This window comes from Impatiens glandulifera, chromosome 5, assembly GCF_907164915.1.
Source record: "Impatiens glandulifera chromosome 5, dImpGla2.1, whole genome shotgun sequence".
NCBI lineage: Eukaryota > Viridiplantae > Streptophyta > Magnoliopsida > Ericales > Balsaminaceae > Impatiens > Impatiens glandulifera.
Window position 1 is genome coordinate 5,520,970 of NC_061866.1, and position 19,573 is coordinate 5,540,542.

General features: G+C 29.3%; 2 protein-coding genes across 3 annotated transcripts; one reads left to right on the forward strand and one right to left on the reverse strand.

Moving 5' to 3' along the window:
• The first annotated feature begins 8,827 nt into the window (after positions 1-8,827).
• On the forward strand, positions 8,828-10,394 carry LOC124940679 (protein SODIUM POTASSIUM ROOT DEFECTIVE 3-like). The gene is made up of 3 exons (XM_047481211.1): positions 8,828-9,340; positions 9,970-10,045; positions 10,167-10,394. Exons 1-3 carry the CDS (start codon positions 8,876-8,878, stop codon positions 10,331-10,333), a joined length of 708 nt encoding a protein of 235 aa, XP_047337167.1. The 5' UTR covers positions 8,828-8,875; the 3' UTR covers positions 10,334-10,394.
• Positions 10,395-14,746: 4,352 nt separating this feature from the next.
• LOC124938286 lies at positions 14,747-18,791 on the reverse strand. Of its 2 annotated transcripts, none has more exons than XM_047478705.1 (5): positions 18,410-18,791; positions 17,576-17,664; positions 16,121-17,500; positions 15,568-15,742; positions 14,747-15,484 (listed from the first exon to the last, which is right to left on the reverse strand). In XM_047478705.1, exons 1-5 carry the CDS (start codon positions 18,435-18,437, stop codon positions 14,889-14,891), a joined length of 2,268 nt encoding a protein of 755 aa, XP_047334661.1. In that variant the 5' UTR covers positions 18,438-18,791; the 3' UTR covers positions 14,747-14,888. The 2 variants fall into 2 exon arrangements, with proteins under 2 accessions (XP_047334661.1, XP_047334662.1); XM_047478706.1 differs by having other exon boundaries at positions 17,576-17,677.
• Between the last annotated feature and the right edge of the window lie 782 nt (positions 18,792-19,573).

Genomic DNA, 19,573 nt, shown 5'->3' on the forward strand with positions numbered 1-19,573 from the left:
GATTTTGATAATATGGTTTAAATAATCAAAAATGCAGAAATTATTTAATTGTGTTTAAATTATTAACCCACTTAGTTTTGAAAATTTAGCTTAAATAATCAAAAAAAAGAGAAATTGTTAGATTAAAGTCTTAATTGATTTAGGATAATTAACATACTTAATTTTGATGATTGATGATTGTTGAAATGATTTTGATAATGAATGGATTAAACTAAGTATATATATATATAATTGTTAGTCATATCAATTATATAAATATATAAAAAGAAATCAACATCTTAAGTGGTGTAGTGATTAAGTGTTCATTTTATATAATAAAGATCGTGGGTTTGAATCTCACCTATGAAGACGCCTTAAAGTCAAAGGAAGTAAGCAGAACAGTGGTCAGAAGAAGCGCGTTCATACGCCTTCATCTTCCTTACTCATCGCCCGATAAACGACAGACTGCCACATCAGCACACTGTAGCAGCACCCGCCACATCAGCACACACATTAATCAACAGAATAATGACTTCCACATCAGCACAATGTAGCAACACCCTCCACATCAGCACGCACATTAATCAACAGAATAATACTTTATGTCAATATTCAGATTCGACCATTGCATTAAATGTCGTGCATCAGACGCCTTGCTTCAGTAGAAGACTGTAGCAGCGCCCGTTCATCTTCTTTACTCATCACCCAATAAACGGTAGACTGCCACATTAACACGCACAATAATCAACGGAATAATGCCATATTCAGAACGCCATTCAAGTTAGTAGTGGTCTGAAGAAGGGCGTTCAGACGCTTTGCTTTAGCAGAAGACTGTAGCAGCGCCCGTTCATCTTCCTTACTCATCGCTCGATAAACGGCAGACTACCACATCAGCACGCACAATAATCAACGGAATAATGCCACATGTTAATATTTAGATACGAGCATTGAATATCGTGCATCATTTATACAAACCTTGCTACGATACTCAAGTGCGGCTACAACACTCAAGTAGAGCTACGCTACATCAGCACGCGAAGCTCTACAACACACCATCATTGAATGCAAAGAAGTTGTGACTCATATATATAAGTGGATCTTAATATAGAAGAAGCTTGTTGTTATTGCTGCTTATAAAAAGGATTACTCTCTCACTATCCAAATTGTAATTCATATACTTTGTATTCTCAATTAAGATAAGTTGAGAGAGAAGTTGTTGTGACATCTGTTAAGCATATTAAACGTTGTAAGTTGAACAGAGGTGTCTGTTCAACAGAGTGAGAGCTAGGAGTTCAGAATAGGCATTGTTAAGTCCTGAGTTTCTGACCGAACTTATGTAGAGGCTATACAAGTTAAAGTATTCTAGTATATCCTTCTGGTAATAGAAAAAGGGGTGACGTATGAGCTTTTATCTTCGAACATCTATGAACAACTCCGTGTCCATTTCTTATTATCTTATTCATACTACTTCAATACGCTTTAAATCTAGCGAGTTATTCCGCACTTGAATTTGATTCAAGAGCTCGCAAAGATTTGTTACGAGAATAGAAACATGTCTTAACCTCTAACCGGGTTAAAACCGAATTGGAAGTTAAAAGTCGTTCAACAATACTCAACTCCACATGTTGTTGTTGACGTCGATCACAACACAAAATCTCAAATATTTTTTTATTAAAAAAATAAAATATTAAAATCATTTTAAACTGAAGAGTGATATCATAATTATGAGATATTTTATCTTTTAAATAATAAATTCTAATTAAAAAAATGTGATTTTAAACCTTTTTTTTTTTTACTTTTATCACTACACTATCTATAGTTAGATTATTTTTGAATTATTATGTAGATCATCTAAGTTCATGTTTTATATTAATGTAATTTTATTACTTTATTTGATATATTTTTTTATGGATATATAAGGCCATATATTAGTGACTTTTGATTAAATAATATATTTAATTTTCATTATTCAAAAAAAAATTACATATTAAAAATTAAATTATAAAATAATGTCAACAAAAGCAAAACAATTAAATAAAAATCTAGGTGTTAAATAATATGACATAGTTGCAATAATTAAAATTCTAATGATGAAATGAAACAATCTTGTAATTTTTTAGAGCGATTCCAAAAGTCTGTAACGATGAGTGATCAAGTAGAGCAAACCAAACTAATCAATCAAACGTTGTCGGAAAATCTCTACAAAATATTTTGAGCGGTAATTAATTTTGTCCTTGACCGAAAGTTGGTAAGCAACGCCGAAAAATGTTATGTCAAGTGATAACTGATCATCAACATATATGATAAAAAAATGAGAAACTCGTAGAAATAATGAGAAGATATATGTAAGAGGGTCTCCGACTGAAAGATTCTATTCGGTGACTCTTTATTGGAAAATGAAAAACAACTTCAAATTCAGTAACTTCATCTCATTTGTTGTTAAAGAGGAGACAGATACAGACTCGAGAAAACATCACCAACATAATAAGAGAATGTGAGCAACAAATGATCCACCAAATATTGGGAGAATTATTCGATCACAAAAATTCAGGATAAATAATTCAACCCAGCTAACTAAGATACCGCGTCGAACAAAATACAACACTAATTCAAAATTCTAATGCTAGAAAAGTCATCGAGAGAAGAATGAATGTCTTATCAATCTCTTTACAATTTTTTATTTTTTATTTTTATTATTATTTTTTTTATAGAGAAGATGAGTATTTTCATTTTTTGATAGTATCATTTACATCTTCATTCATTTAGTATTTATTATATATTATGTTTGACTCATAATTATTTTCTTTTAGATCATATACTTTTTGAATTATTATAATTTTTTTTTGACAAAAGATAACTATTCACAAACTATAAAATATAGATCTTTAAGACAATAATAAATAAATATTTGACAACCTTTCTACTAAGGGAAATGTTTATGAGTTTTGCTAAATATTTTTTTAATAGAAATGAAAATTAAACCTTATTCTAAAATTAATAAATTAAATTTTTAAGTCAAAATAAGAAATCCAGTTGAGTCACTTTTCTAGAGACTCTCAATCCCTTAAATTAATGTTCCTGCTTTGACCGACTAAATAGAGGGAGTTTGAAATATTTTTTCATTTTTTTTAAAAATATTTTTTTAAGCAATCAAATTACTTAATTTAATAATTAAAATATTAAAATATATTTATTTTATTTTATAAATTTTAAATTTTAAATATAAAAAATATTAAATTTAACTAATTAAAAATTCAAATAAATTAATTTTATCAAACAACTTTTTTTATATAAAAAACCTTAGGAGAAAACCTCCCAAATAATAAAAATATCAAACGAAGTCCTCTCAAATCAAAAGCATCTTTTGACTAAAAGCTTGTTTGATGTTAGGTTTTTACATAAAAACTCAATTATTACATTATTTTCAACTATTCAATCAAGCAACCAAGAACAAAGAGACTTGGTTTTATGACCGAACAAATTTATATTTTTTTTTTATAAAATTTAAAATTTTAAAAAAATATATATTATAAAATTTTAACAAATTAAAAATTTCAAATAACCAAACATCAAAATGTTCTTTTAGGACAAGATATTTAAATCAATACTTAAAAAACTTAATTAAATAGTAAGAGTATGGATTGAGTTGATTACGAATAAAGTTTTAATATATATATATATATATATATATATATATATATATATATATATATATATATATATATATATATATATATATATATATATATATATATATATATATATCAATTAAAAAGAATGTTAGGAAGACAAACAGAGAATAGTTGGAGTAGGCTTAAATTAATTAATTTTAAATTTTAGCCTTAATTCTTTTATGTGGAGAACGATCAAAACATTTCTTTAGATTGAAAGATGAAATTAACAAAATTTCAATAAATTGGTTTTGAATAGTGGAGATTAGGTGGAGGGCTTTTATTATTTTATTTTTTTTTAAATGACATAGTCATTTCATTAAAAACCCTTAAAAAAACTTATATGAGTTCATGAATTAGAGTAAAACAAACATTTGTTCTAATTTTTTTAAAACCGAAAATAACAACCAAATGAATAACCACAAGCATACAAATCAAAAGTTACGAATAATTACAAACCAACACAATTTAAAGTTTCATATCGCCTTCGAATTTCTCAATTGAGTGACTTCATTGTAAGGAATCTTCAAATTTTGGCATAGGCTCCAATTTTGCTCGCTTTCGGGAATACACCTCCAATTTCGCATAAGTGAACCACAATCAATGACAATGCTTTCCCAAACTTTCTCAATGCTTTTACGAATTCTTGAAAACATACTAGCATTCATTTCCTCCCAAATATGATATACAATTGAACTTAAGCCACACTTAAATACATTAGAATGGAAGCTTTCACCTTTTGCCTTAATCATAGCCACTTCCTTTACATCCTCCAATTCCCAGAAAACTAGGTAATGCCATAGACTTAACAAAATTCTTCCATAGTGTTGGTTAATTAGATGTTTGCAGTGGAATAATTTATAGATCTAATCTAAATATCTAATCATATGATCATGCATAATTGACAGAATCATGATATATAGTTTATAGAAATATACCTTTGATGCGTGAACCGGATCAGATCTGATAGTAATGAATAGTCGAGAGCCCCACGTGTTGCTCCTCTACTTGGTCCACACGAGCCCGACTAGATCTCTTTACTTTCGACTGCTAGGACGAAAAAGACAAAGGGGAAGCAATCCAATTGCTAGATTAAAAGATGATTTCTTTCTCTTGGAGTTCTCACCGTAATATAGCAAAAGCCGTTTTAAAATAGGAACATGCAATTCTCTCTCTATTCACTTTCGTTTTCTTGCAAATAAGTGAATCATTTTGTATTAAATAAAATTCCATAATTAACCATTAATTATACATTATTTTATTTCACAAATAAATAATATTTCTTATTATTAATAATATCTAATATGTATTAATTATATATTATTTTATTTCACAATCTTAACTCCATAATTAACCATTAATTATATATTATTTTATTTCACAATCTTAACTCCATAATTAACCATTAATTATATATTATTTTATTTCACAAATAAATAATATTTCTTATTATTAATAATATATAATATGTATTAATAATTAACCATCTTTCTCGTTTATCTAGTCGGTCAACTCTAAGTGTGTGACCTCATATGACCCGATTATAATAGTTATAGGTTTAACCCCATTAATTGTAGTTGGCTTCTAGCAAAGCACTACGACTCCTAAAATAATCGGATTAAATTATATCTGTTAATTTGTCCTATCCAAGTTTAGTCATTGCACATTAAATTAAAGGACACAATTCCTTCACATAGTTCCAAGGTAAATGGGTAGCAACCAAACAAGTGGTCAATGGACTCATTCACATCATTACAAGTAAACATTTCAAATTGGGAATTTCCATGTACTTCACAATTCTATCACGAGTATTAAGTCTCCCTCTAAAAAATAACCATAAGATGAATTGGTGCATTGGAATAATCTTGGGAGACCAAACAACATGAGACCATTGTACATAATCACCCTTATTTCGTAACATATCCCAAGCTAATCCCGCATCAAATTTCTCACATTGTTCCACCTTTCAAACTCGAGTATCCATGTGCACATTGAAAAGTAAAGTATACAAATGATTAAGGATTCTCATACCTTCCGGGATGCGCCTCAAGATTGAGTTCCATGCACCCTCTTTAATGTCCCGAATAGTAGCTTCATGGCAATCTCTTCTAATCCTCATATGCCCAAATTCTTCTTTTAGAACGATAAGAAATTCTTCAAACCACGATTCATGCCAAAAGAGTGTTCTCTACCATATCCGATTCGAATAACAAACATCTTCATGGCACTCTCTTTTAATTTGAGATTTTTTTGAGTGACCATGTCATTTCTGCCTTAATTGTACACGTCCAAACACTCTTTTCATTCTTCATAAACCTTGAATGCACCCACCTAACCCACAATGAGTCTTGTTTCTTTTCTAACGTCTAAAAGTGCCTTATCGTAAGAGCCTTGTTCCATTCAATGCAACTTTTCAGTCCTATCCCCCTTCTTCTTTCGGCTTACACACATCAGCCTACTTCACTTTCTTCTCACCTCTTCTTTGATTCCCCCAAATAAAGTTTCTCATAAGACAATCAAGATTCTTCACTACCTTCTTTGGGAGAATGATTTGTTATGCTCAATACCCTATGATTCTCATAATGACTTTTATAACAAGCTCTATCGACCTGTATGATAATCTTTTTGTTGCCCAACCTTCTGTACATCCACCATCCACAATGCATGGAGGAAGATATTACACACATCTACTTTGTGTACGACCTCTTTATTATGGCACACGCTGATGTTGACTTTATTAACACTATTAAGGAAGTATTAACAATCTTTTTTTAATCTTATAAGTTTGGTTATTAATAAAGGAAAAAGTTTGGCATTCACGGTGGTGTGAAGGAGGAGACAAAAGCGAGTCTTTTTGGCATTATGGGGATTCAAGAGGGCACTCTACCCGTTCGTTACTTGGAGATATCATTATAGGCTAAGCAACTACAATATATGTAGGTCGCTTATCGAAATATTAGTAAAACAAATTCATGTTGTATTCAATAGACAGACAAATTTTGCTTAACAAATAAATCTCAGCATAATTAAAATTGTGAAAATTCTAATAGTCCTGTATGCCAAACTTTAAAGTTCATACTAATCCAAATATTATTAGAAATTGGTGTTTTATCTTTATCAACTAAAATTATTAATTATCTTTATTTTTTTTATAAAAAAATAAGTATTTTTTCAAATGGGTGAATCATAGAGAATGATAACAAATATAAAAACATGATGGGAAAGGGTGGGAATGAGAAGGAGAAATATTTAATATAAGTACAAGGAGGAGTAGAATGAAGAAATTTTATATTTCCTAGTCAAATTGAACGAAAGTATATATTATGTAGAAATGAAAAAACTATCTTACAAAATACTAAATGTCTTCTCATAGAGTACCATTAAATTTTTATTAACTTATAAGATTGTATTTATATAAAAGTATATGCTTAAAATAAAAGTAAAAGAATAAATATAAAATAATATCATATTCCCAAATTAAAAAATGGCTTCATATTATATCTCAAGTTATATTTGTTCCAATAAAACAATCCGAATCCAGAATTATTTAAAATCGTTGACCAATTGTAAATTCATAAAATTGAGAATTACATACATAGTAATAATTTAATTTTAAAATATTAATTATATATTATTATTAATTATATATAATGAATATTTTATACATTAACAATTTTAAATATATATATATATATATATATTTAAATATAAAATTATTTAAAAATTAATAACTTGTAAATAACATTATAAAAAGTTAAATTTACAAAATAATATTTTTTAATTTATAAATATAAATTGATTCTTTTAATATATGTAAATATAAAATCTGAACAATTTAACTATCTAAAATATATAGTTAATTAACCATCTTTAAAATAGTAAAATTGTATAATTTTAAAGTCAGTTAGATTTTAACGGATTTAATTCTATATTAAATTTAAACGTACATACAAATACATTCAAAAATTATTTTTAAATTTTTTAATCCAACTTAGACCAAATATAAATGTGTTTCCAAAGAGGCCCGAAAATCCAACTCCACATGACCAGGTCGCTGTTGACCTACTGGGTCAGGCCCGCCACTAGGTGTAGGCTGTGTAGCCCACCTATGAACTGTTGCTATTTTGATTTATTTGTATAATTTATTTTAAAAAAATCAGATGAGAAACTCTTCAAAGAAACTATATATTTTCAATCAAAAAGAAAATAAAAGATCAGAAAAATATTTATAGAAGAAGACAAATTGAGATTGAAATTTAAGAAAAAAAAAGACTCTCAATTATTTAATCACTCAGATAATTAGTATGTTTCAAAATTCAAAATCATTAACAACTATTTTTTATTATATAAAAGAACCAGACTGCAGGTTTCAATGGAATTTTTCAAAAGAATAAATAAAAATAAGAATTAAAATATGGCCTTTTCTTTAATTGTGGGCATCTGATTCTCTATATGACTTGTGGAGCAAAAGAAGGCAAAGCATGCAGCATCTAATTCCTCAATCCTTAATTTTTTATATATATTATTATTCTAGAAGATGAAAGAATAAGTCTTTAATTTGCTTTTTACTTTCTTTTGAGTTTCTTTCTTTCTATTTTCTTTCAATTTTTTTTTAATAGACTTACATTTTCATTTAATATATTTTAAATAAAAATTAAACTTTCACTCTTATTTAAGACATTTTAAATAAGAATCCACCGGTCCAATTTAATTTTATTATATCATTATATTAATATATCTTATGTCGCGTTAAAAATATTTGGAGACATGATAATATTAATCAAATAATTCATATTACTTCAAACAAAATCAACTATAAAAAAAACATTAATATATAACATCTTAAAACAATTATTTACTAAACAAATTGTACATGTGAAAACTTTCTTCTAATATTGTAATTTTAATAAAGATATTTCTAATGTGACGATTTAAATAAACCATATATTTGATCTTAAATGTAACATAAATCCTACAATTATAAACTCTATTTCACCTTAATGATTTTTAAATAAAATCAAACTCGTATTTTTTAGTTTCTTAGACACCAACTCTCACGACAAATAAAATGTTTTTTTATCCCTAAGGAATGTTTCTCTAAAGTCGATTAATGCAAGATTCTATGAACCATTGGCTTTGGATTTCCCTTTACAAGTAACAAATTAATGAAGGAAATCATCCATTTATTCTTCCCTTGAAGCCACACAACAGCCATTAACCTTAGAATGGATGAAATCTCAATACCCTCATCCTCAACATGCGGTGGCCGGACAATTGACCGGCACAACCCCATCATTCACGACCGAAGAAGAATCGGAAAATTATCGCCACCTTACAACAATCAGCTGATTCAGAATCACGACGACGACGACGAAGACAATGATGATGATGATAAGGAGGAACAAGGGAGAAAAAATAGCTTGAAATTAGTCGACTATGAGAGGAACAACAACAAGGCATTACCAACTTCTTCTTGTTCTTCTTCTTCAAGATACCTTTTGGATGATGATTCTAGCAGCTTGTCGGATACTATATTAGGTCATTTCCAAGACCCTGTTCCGACCAAGAAGAAGATAACGTTTACTGACAAGGTGGTGATCAAGTCTGACAACTTCTCTACATCAATTTTTTCTCCTTTATCATCCTCCTCCTCCTCCTTTCCTCCTCCCACTAGCACTCCTGATAATCAGGTATTCGATCGATTAATGTGGAGATTTTCAGATTGTTATACTATTGATTATTGATTAGAGTTGATATTGTTTGAATGGGTTAATCAGTAAAATTAAGATAGTTTAGTATTTTAAAAGATACTTAGACCTTGAAAATTTGAAATATCTTTAGTATGAGGATATTATCAACCTTATTAAATTTCTTTGGGTTTCGATCTGTATCTCTGTTCTAAAAAATGTTAATAAATTTCAATAAAAAAATTGTTAAGTATGATCAAGTGGAACATAAGTTAATTTAGATGAGACAATCTTATTGACCCATTTAGAAATATATAATTTTGGAGCTAGATTTTGGGTTTAGGTTTTGGTTGGGATTTGAAAGAAAAAATATAGTTAAACATTTTTGTTTTTGTTTAAAAATCTTGTTCATATTAATTTAGATTAGATAATTCTATGTTAACTTATATAGTTATTTGGAAACACATTTTGAAACTGGTTTAGTATCTGGATGAGAAAATATCTGATCAATTTATTTGAAAATATATTATGTTTAACTAACTTTTTTTTTTTTTAATTATATTGATTTAAATGAAATAATATTTTAATTTTAATTTGTTATCCTTCATTATTATTGGATTATTTGATTGCAGGTTGTTGTCATTAGGGTTTCACTTCATTGTAGAGGTTGTGAAGCTAAAGTGAGGAAGCACATCTCTAGAATGAAAGGTGAGGACTAGATAATAATAATAATAATAATAATAATAATAATAATAATAATAATAATAATAATAATAATAATAATAATAATAATAATAATAATAAATAATTGTTGATTATCTGTGAATAGGGGTTACATCGTTCAAGATAGAGTTCACGGAGAAGAAGGTGACGGTGGTTGGGGATGTGACGCCGTTAAGTGTGCTGGCCACCATTTCCAAGGTCAAGAATGCGCAGATCATCTCTCTTCCTCCTCCCACATCTGGCCCAATTTTGTTGAATGAATTTCAATCATAAATAAAACTTGTTTTAATTGTTTTGTTAATTCTAAAATAATAAATAAATAATTTATTGGACTTAATGAGATTCCACTTTTCCTATCAAATTAAATTGTTTAATATTTAATTCTAAAAAATTATTTAATTTTTTAGTTAATCAAATTGTAACACGACATTTCTTTTATAATTTTTTACTCAAATTATCTAATCAATCATTTCTTTATTTGAATAATAGATTCTAATAAAATTTGGACTTTTTTTTTTTATTGAATATGCTCGATTTTTAATTATATATTTATTTATTGAACTATTACAATTTTATTGTTTTGTTTCAAACAAATGTTTTCTTACTTTAATTTAATTTAATATAATATAATATTTTATTTTATTTTATAATAGGTGTAAATATCAATTCTCTTCAAAAAATTTTTTTTTACATATTACCAAAAATTTAATCACCTAAAATGTTGGTACAGTTTGATGGCATAAATCTAAAAAAAGAATACTTTACTTAAAAAATAAATACGTGTAAAATGATATACACCCTACATAAAATTAGGTGATTCTGAAGTTATTTAAAAAACAAATATAAAATCTATCTATTTTGAATTTTATCAAATATTTTTCTTGCATCACACACTTTTTCTGGTCATCCAAACTCTTTTAACAAATTTAATTAATTCTTTTTGGAAATGAATTTGAATATGCTTGATATGTGGTTTTGTATTAATAATGAGAAAAGAATAAATTGAGTTGTTTGATTCATTAATTTAATTACACTATATTAATTTGATTATCGAATACTAATTAATTTTTTTATTTCTTTTAAATTAGATAAATAAATCTCATTACTCTGAGGTCTACTTTTTCTTCCATAAGGTTCATTTTCTCACAAATAATGTTTATTTTTTTCTCATTATTATAATTGTATTATATTAAATATATTATTTTATAACTAAAATTATAATAAAAAAATTTATTTATTTATTCAAAAAATTTATTTCAATTATTTAAATAATATCAAGGAATTATTTAAAATAAAATAAATTCTTAATAATAATTATAATAATTAATAATATAGTCATTTATATATAATTAATTTTAAATACTAAATATTAATAATAAAATTATAATAAATAAATTAAAATTATAATATAAAAACTTAAAAAGAAAAGAAAATTAATAATAATTTTATTTTAAAAATTAAATATTTATATTAGAGTAGTGCAACGACGACGGGAGGAGTATTATATATATTAACTATTTATTTACTTATAAAATAATTTTAAATTATTTAAACAATTAAATCAATATCAAAACATGAATAAATAAATATAAATAAATTTTATTGGATTAAAACTTAATTTCTCTCTATTACTTTTAAATAAAAATAAGAATTAAGCATTGAGAGGAAATCCACCGGAGTAGTGATGTTTATGGTAACCATATTGGAATCATCTATTGAGAATAAAATTTTGTAGAGCCTGATAATCTATCAACTCTAATTATTTATGAAAAAACTCCTAGATGTGATCCCTAGATAATAAATGTTTTCTGATAGCATTTGAATTCCATGCATATGTTCTTTCCACTCCCAATTTCTTTGGCTAAGGTTATTGAATTTATGGCTCCATATGAGGCTTCTAGAATGAATGTGCTAATGTACAAACTAATGCACTTTCACTTGTAAGTAAAAAATATGAACCAAGCATTGGAATCATGATAAACGCAATTATGGCTAGTTTTGACAATAACCTCATGTCATTGAAACATACAAGTTATACGAGAGATGAACTCTAATTCTTATTATTTTCATTGTGGAAAAAAATTATGTAATGCTTGTCTTTCCTAAGATTTTGGTCATAAGAGATAAGTTCATGCCTTGTATACCAATCAAAAGTAGCTGCAAAGACCTTCTCAAGTAAACTAATTGTTGAAGACAAGACTAACCAAATGAAAGATGTGTAGCTTTCACGAGATTGGGATATTCGTCTCAAGTTTTTTTTGTATAAACCAATGCTAGAATAGTTTCACATGTATTTCCTTCTCATTCTCTTTTTTTGTCCTTCATGTATGATTTTAGACACTATAAGTGTCTTGTGTGTCTGAAAGCTTATTAGATTCTATATTCGATATGGGCATAACTTGAGATTGCCGCATTTTCAACGTGAATCAACTCAGCTTTATAAGTAGTGGTGCTGCTAAAGGTACAACCATCGCCAAGCATAGGGTCAACAGATCGACTCAAATACGGGGAAATATTCCTGAACTTTGATATCATGCCTTATGTCGACGTATACGCTCCAGTAAATAAGTGAAAAGAACGCTGTTGGAAATATCTCTAGTCCTCCCATATGCATAAATTTTTGCAGCTGAGTAAAGCGACAACGATTATACCAACCGTTGCTAGAATTATGCAAATCAAGAGGTCTTTTACATTTTTATTAGATGGACACATGAAAAAAAAATAGTTATTTGATAACAACCGGAGAGATAAAGTTACTGATATCAAGAATAGAAACACAAATTCTAAAGAGAAGATCAGTGGTACTAATAGATATGCATGCTATTACATGCTCACAAACCAATTCTTTCTTAATTCTCTGCTATTATACATGAATCAATATTATTTCTTTCCTAATTCTCTACCATTATACATGGATCAATATTGTTTCTGCATTACTGATTAAATTTGTTCAATGTGTATATAGCATATTAAATGCACTTTAGGTTAAATTTGTTTTTTTCGAGAAAACGACAAAACTATTATTAAAAAAAATAAACGAATTTTGTCACTTATTATTTTTTTAAGAAATATAATTATTTATTTTTTTATGTGTTAAAATTTGTCGTTTAAGCACACGACAAAAATCATATACATCAAACAAGCAAGAAAACAATCGACCTAAAAGTGTATATGTATATATCAATCAAAAAACCAATTGAAATCTAATCAAAATACTAAATAACCAATTAAACATTAAGCCAAACTCTTCTATCTTTAACATTCCAATCATCTCTTGGTTACCCAATTTAGACCTTCCTTCGACTCTTTTGTTGTTCAACTTATGCTCTGACCTTGCTCCCATTCATGATTTCTTTCATTGGCCATTTTACATTCTTATATTCTTCCATTTTTATTTCTTATTGGTCAATAATGTTTTAACAATTTTTGAAACTCTCTATTTAGCTATACCGTCAATTTTTACACTAGGATAAACCCAAGATGTTCTAAACAATTGGTTCTACTTTTCTAGCACTATCAACTTCAGTTCAAGTTGTGCTTCTATTATTAGTTACCCAATAGATCGATCACCTAGTTAATCCACCTCATCCCCTTATTCATAAGAGAGGAAAAAGTTTAGGATTTGTGATGCATATGTTGCTTCGGTTCGAGAAAGAAATAATAGAAAGCTTACCACGGGATCGAAAAGGGAGTAGAATCACCTTCGAAATTCATCCGTTCTAGCTCAAAATCGTTAACGATTTTTCTAGAGGAAGCTGTCACTCAACGTCCACGGATTGAGGATTGCTCATCCAGTGCGGACATGAGCGGCAAAATGTCCGTCCAAAACCCAAGCGAAAAATGAGAGAATAAGTAAGAGAAAGAAAAGCCTTAGAATAAATTTTATTTTTTATATTAAGACTCGTGGAAATTTTCTTTATGCCCGAAGACCCGACGAGAACCTTTATTTAGATAGAGAAATTACAGCGAGAAAAATTTTGGAAAGATTGGTTGAAAATTTTTCTTTCTTCTCTCGCCTTTCAACCTTTATTTTGTTGTCATTGATAAATTCTCATTTCTTATGTCTATCAATTATATTTTCATTCCCTTATTTGAATCAAATATCCCTTTAGTGTTATTTTATTTAAAATTTAAATGAGAATAAATATGAATTCAAAATCAAGCTAGGAAAAGTGCTAGAAAAAGTTAACACAAATTAAAACATACATCCCAACCACACAACAACGAAAATTTACTTCATCTTAAATAGTATATTACTTGTAACTTCACCAAAAGATTACTCCAATTTTGACTAAGCACATAATTTTCTTCCCATGATGAAATACACCTTGAAATATGAATGAATGAATTTTCATCCACCAACAACATCCTTTCAAAAGACAATTTTAAAACTGATAGATCTTACAAAATTATAAGCTGAAAAAACAAGTAAAATATGCTTGTAAATATTCTCTTATAATAAAAAGACTGAACGTTATATCTTAAAACAAACTTTTGTAATAATTCGAGTCTTATATAAAAAAATTCAATGTTCGAATTTCATTTAATATAAACGATTCAAAATAACAATAACCCTCTCAAAGTATATTTATGCTTCTAAATTTGGTGATAATATGAAAAGTTTTGGACATAAAACATGTTTTTCAAATGATGAAGGTAGAAATTAAACTTAGGACTTGCACATATACTTCAAGCTCCATGAAGTACATCAACTCCCGTTTTAAAGAGATCTATTACATGAAATGTGTCCTTTGTTTTACACAATCTTCCATCTATTATTCATGCTTAAGCATTATTAATCTAACATTATCCTAAACACCATTATGTATTACCCTTTACATATTATTGTCATAAAGGCAGCCTCTTCTATTAGTTCGTTAAGCAACAATATCTCGAGTTCCCTACCGATAACATCCATATACTCCCTATAATCCCTCCATTCCATCTCCCGATCAACCGAAATCTCCTTCTCTGTACTCTTCTCTTCATTTTCCAACACTTCTTCAAGCTTCCACTTCATCTCCGATATCAACATGTTTGAGCCAGCCACCTTCTTAACCCCCAGCTTCAGCCACGGGTATGAATCTGTGAAAGGTTCCAACATCTCAAATAGGCAGACATTGATTCGATCAAATAGAATCCTCCTTTCTTCCCTCAGCCATGTCGTATCATCGCCATACTTCTTTTCAAGGTTTTCAAATAAATCGTAACTGATAGGGCATTCTGGAGAGTACCATGTCGAGATTAAGTTGTCCAGGTCCCAATCCTGAATGCATGAGTCGATTAGGATATCGGTAAGGTATGAAGACATCAAGCTATCGTCTTCAAAGTATTGAACGTCGTTATCGTTTTGTGAACGAGTCATTGTATCGTCAGCACATGATCCAGATTCCATCTTGAGAAGCTTAAGTTGCATCTTCAGCTCTGAATGGGAAAAAAAGATCAATTTTAGTTAAAGAAAAGAATCCATGTATATATGTTTATGGACAAAAGAGTTGTCAGCTTACCTAAAAGTCCTGCACTGACACTTTCGAAACAGTTAGAACCAGATACCGGTTCTTCTGTAAAAGGACTACTTTCGAGAACTGAAACTGGACTTGTGTGATCAGCTTCCTTCGAGCTTCCTGGAGACTGTGGTTCGGTTACAGGACAAGGCATGGGAAGTTTCTCCTTTTGAGGATCCTGCAAATCAAACCAAAAGGAAAACTTTGATTATGCCAAAAGAAAAACTGTTCCTTTAAGCAGGATCTTATTTGAATGGAAAGATCTTGTTTTCTTAAGGAAATAAAAGTGTGATTATCTGAATTAAATGACTAAAATATCATTCGTAGTAATATTTTAAAACGTTATCAAATATAAAATAAGGATAAAAGCCAGCAATCAATATATTTCATTTATATATCATAACAATTCACATAGTATTCATAAGTAAACTCAATAAAGATGAATTAACAAGGGAAAATAGCCAGCAATCAATAGATTCCGTTTATATATCATAACAACAATTCACATAGAGTAAACTCAATCAAGATGAATTAATAAGGAAAAAATGGTGCAAACCTGTATCGCCTTGGACTTGGAGGCCTGCATAGAGGGACCAGCTGAAGTCTTGGGAGCGAGTTCATTGGAAGACACAATCGAATCTTCAAACAGTTTTCCTTTTTCCTTATTGGCCACCATTTGAGGTTGGTAAAAACAATCCATCTCCGAAGAATCCGAGCTACTATTGCGCATGTGCTGAGAACGATGAAGTTTCTTTGTGTCTGAACGCAAGTTTCTTTCTTTCATCAGTTTACTTCTATTCCTAGAAGTAGTACCACCTTCATGAGTTGGATTTTGTATATGTAATCCCATCGAACCATCCATACTACTAATTGTGTGTGAAGAATTTGCACTATCGGGAATAGAAAGCATTTCACCAAGTGTATTTCCTTTTCCAAAAACTTCCATTGCTTTCTGCCTTTGCGACATTGTCCATCTGTCAGTAAGCCTCTTCTTAGCTTCTCTATTTACAAACGATTCAACTAGACTCTTCTTCTTCCTGTTACTCAAATGAAACGACTGTCTAGAAGTCAGTATCATCACCTCTGATTCACTTCCAGAGTCGCTATCATAGACACTATAAGAGCTCTCATCGCCAGCATAACCAATCAAAACGGAGGTCCATTCAACCGGATCTTTATGAAAACATCTCCTCATTCTCCTAGTAATCTCCCTCGCAATTTCTCTAGAATCCTCAGACCTCGACTTTGAAAAGGAATCTGTGGAGAAAGCGGAATTGACGGTTGATTTCATCTGGTCGAGGTTTGGCTTGAGCACAACAATTTTTGTAGGTAATGTCTTTGTCACGTGCGAAATACCTTCCTTATCTGATTTCCAGCCAATATTGTTGCTTTCACATATTGTCAATTTTGAAGGCTTTAGAACTTGTATACAACTAGGTTGAGTAATTGAGGTAGCATCTTTTATATCAAGAAGATTCCTATGAAATAAAGAGCCAGGCTGCTGATGACCGTTTGTGAACAAAACATCTTTGTTGGAATTTAGTTCATCCATTGTGTCGAAGAAATCTTTCGAACTTGAATAGCGTTTGCTACATCGAGGCTTCTCGAATTCGATTGATTCCTGAATCTCATAAACATCTCTAAATTCACGTTCTCCCAAAGAGGTCGCAGTCTTATTGAGTCGCCTTTGACGGTGTTTGTTTTGCATTTTGAAGTCAGAGGCGGATCCTTGTTCATAGGTTCCAAAGCAGTGTCTGTCTTTCCTTTGACGAGGATGATGCTGAGGTGGCATACCGTCTAGACCCATCAGTTTCGCAATGAGACCTGGTTGTCTCTGTTCTGACTCATTTTCTTTCAACATTTCCTCTGCTAATAGTTTCTTCATTGGAGTTCCGGCCACCATTTTCAAAGAGCTCCTCTCTAGCTTACAAGTAATCTGAAATAAAAAAAAAAAACACTTGTTTAGATTTGTTAGTGAAAGCCGCACAGAAAAATGAAAGTTTAATCATACCGAATCCTCTAAAGCACTTGCACTAGTGTAAGAACTCGATTCAGATGAATATTTTGGAAAACTTCGTTGCTTTTGATTCTGCCTTGCCCCTGCAAATGAATTCTATAACATAATGAGCACTAGATATGAACAATTGTGTGGGCTGACAGGCACTCAAATATAGTTTTGTAGATCTGTAAGAGCCTATGATCACAAGCAAACAATTCGGATGGACAGAAGCAAATGAAACACAAGAAACCCAGATTGTATGAATGGTGAAAAACTCAATGGAAAAAAAAAAAGTCAAAAGTAAAGGAAGACAAAGCCAAAAAGCAGGAATAAAGAGATGAAAAAGCCATCATTTCGTTTCAAACAGCAATGATGCTGCAAAACTAGTAAAGAGATAAAGTTTCTCTAGAATTTCTGAATTATGAAATTGGTAAACATTGAGACTTAAGAGCACAAGACCCTCAATTATGACTCAAAATGCCTATAGAGATTGTCAAAAAAAAGGAAGATCAATCATATCAATGATGCTACAGAAGAGAAGAAATCGATTACACATCCTTTTTTACCCATCAAAATCCAGCCCAGAAAAAAGAGACAAACACAAACAGATAGGTGGGTGTATTCAGATCCCACAATTCCTTAAAGATTAGATAGAAGGACCACCAAAACCTAGAAAAGATGAAATTTTCATGACCAGAGACGATAAACAGCCAAATATATTATATTCAGGTTGGAGCCCACTCAAATTCTAGTCATAAAATTAACAACACTCTTAACAAACAAATCAAATTATTATAAAATCAGATTTGACAAGAAAGAAGAAGAAGAAGAAGAACAAGAACAAACCTTTATTCTGAAGCAAAACTCTCTCCATGTTTCACTGGTACAAAACCCTATATCAGAATCAGATACCGAACCTTCTCGGACCTAAAACCTTATGATGATCTGTTGTCAAAGACATGGTTCTCGAAAAGAAATAGTGGGTTGATTTCTCGGTGAAGCAAAGAAGGATGAACAGTGATATAGATGACAGGTAAGAAAGAAAGGACGATAGCATTAATGGCGGCCTGTTCAGGCTTCCGAATAAGCTCAAGATTTGAACTTTCAAAATGGAAAAGGCATAAATCTGCACATAGATAGCAGAAGAGGAAAACCAGTAAAATGGCAGAAGGAGAGAGATATAGATATAGAGAGAGAGACTGGAAAACTCTGCCCTTCTGGGCGGGCAAGGCCAACTTTTATCCTTCTTAGCCAGTTTTCAATATCTTATTTGAAAGCTTCATTAATTACAATTTTATTATTTATTATACTATTTTATTACTAATGTAAAAAAAAAAAAAAAAATTCAATTGAGATGTAATCTTTTTTTAATAGTTTATATATTGTGACAATTTCATTTATTTGAATTTGAACTTTGTAGTCATAAAAAGAATATATATTTATGTTCAATTGCAATAGATTATGCTAATCTTTTTCACTTTAGTTGGGTAGGGATTTAGATTACTCTCACTTATACAAATCAAAACTTTTTAAAGAAACAATTACTTTTATGTTTTATAAAATATATTACTAGAATTTTATGTAATTCACATATTTTTTTTATTTGAATTATATTACTTTTTTTAAAGTTTTAAAAAAGCATAACTTTTTTATTATTCTACTTATTGACTTTTCTAAAAATATCAATTGAATGGAGTAAGTAATTATTTTTTTTTAAATAAAAATCGAATTTGTGACTTTTGAATGTTTTAGGCACACTTATGCTATTTAAGCTATGGGTTTAAAATTATTATTTTAATTTTATATAATTTACTTATTTTTTTAATGTGAATTATATTACCTTTTTAATTTGAAGAAAACCCTAACTCTTATTATTCCATTTATTAACTCGTCCAGACAATTGAACGAAGTAAAGTAGCTAATTTTGTAAGTGAAAATCGAATATGTGACCTTTAATTTTTTTACCCACATTCTTACCGTTTAAGTTACCTTATTAGGTTTAAAATCATT

What these genes read in the sequence shown, in the direction of transcription:
- LOC124940679 (XM_047481211.1), top strand. Translation starts at nt 8,876, where the DNA reads ATGGATGAAATCTCAATACCCTCATCCTCAACATGCGGTGGCCGGACA. An exon ending in CTAGCACTCCTGATAATCAG is followed by an intron (nt 9,341 to 9,969) that starts GTATTCGATCGA and finishes ATTTGATTGCAG; the next exon opens with GTTGTTGTCATTAGGGTTTC. An exon ending in GCACATCTCTAGAATGAAAG is followed by an intron (nt 10,046 to 10,166) that starts GTGAGGACTAGA and finishes ATCTGTGAATAG; the next exon opens with GGGTTACATCGTTCAAGATA.
- LOC124938286 (XM_047478705.1), bottom strand. Translation starts at nt 18,437, where the DNA reads ATGGAGAGAGTTTTGCTTCAGAATAAAG. An exon ending in CAAGTGCTTTAGAGGATTCG is followed by an intron (nt 17,501 to 17,575) that starts GTATGATTAAAC and finishes TTTTTATTTCAG; the next exon opens with ATTACTTGTAAGCTAGAGAG. An exon ending in TGTCAGTGCAGGACTTTTAG is followed by an intron (nt 15,485 to 15,567) that starts GTAAGCTGACAA and finishes TTTCCCATTCAG; the next exon opens with AGCTGAAGATGCAACTTAAG.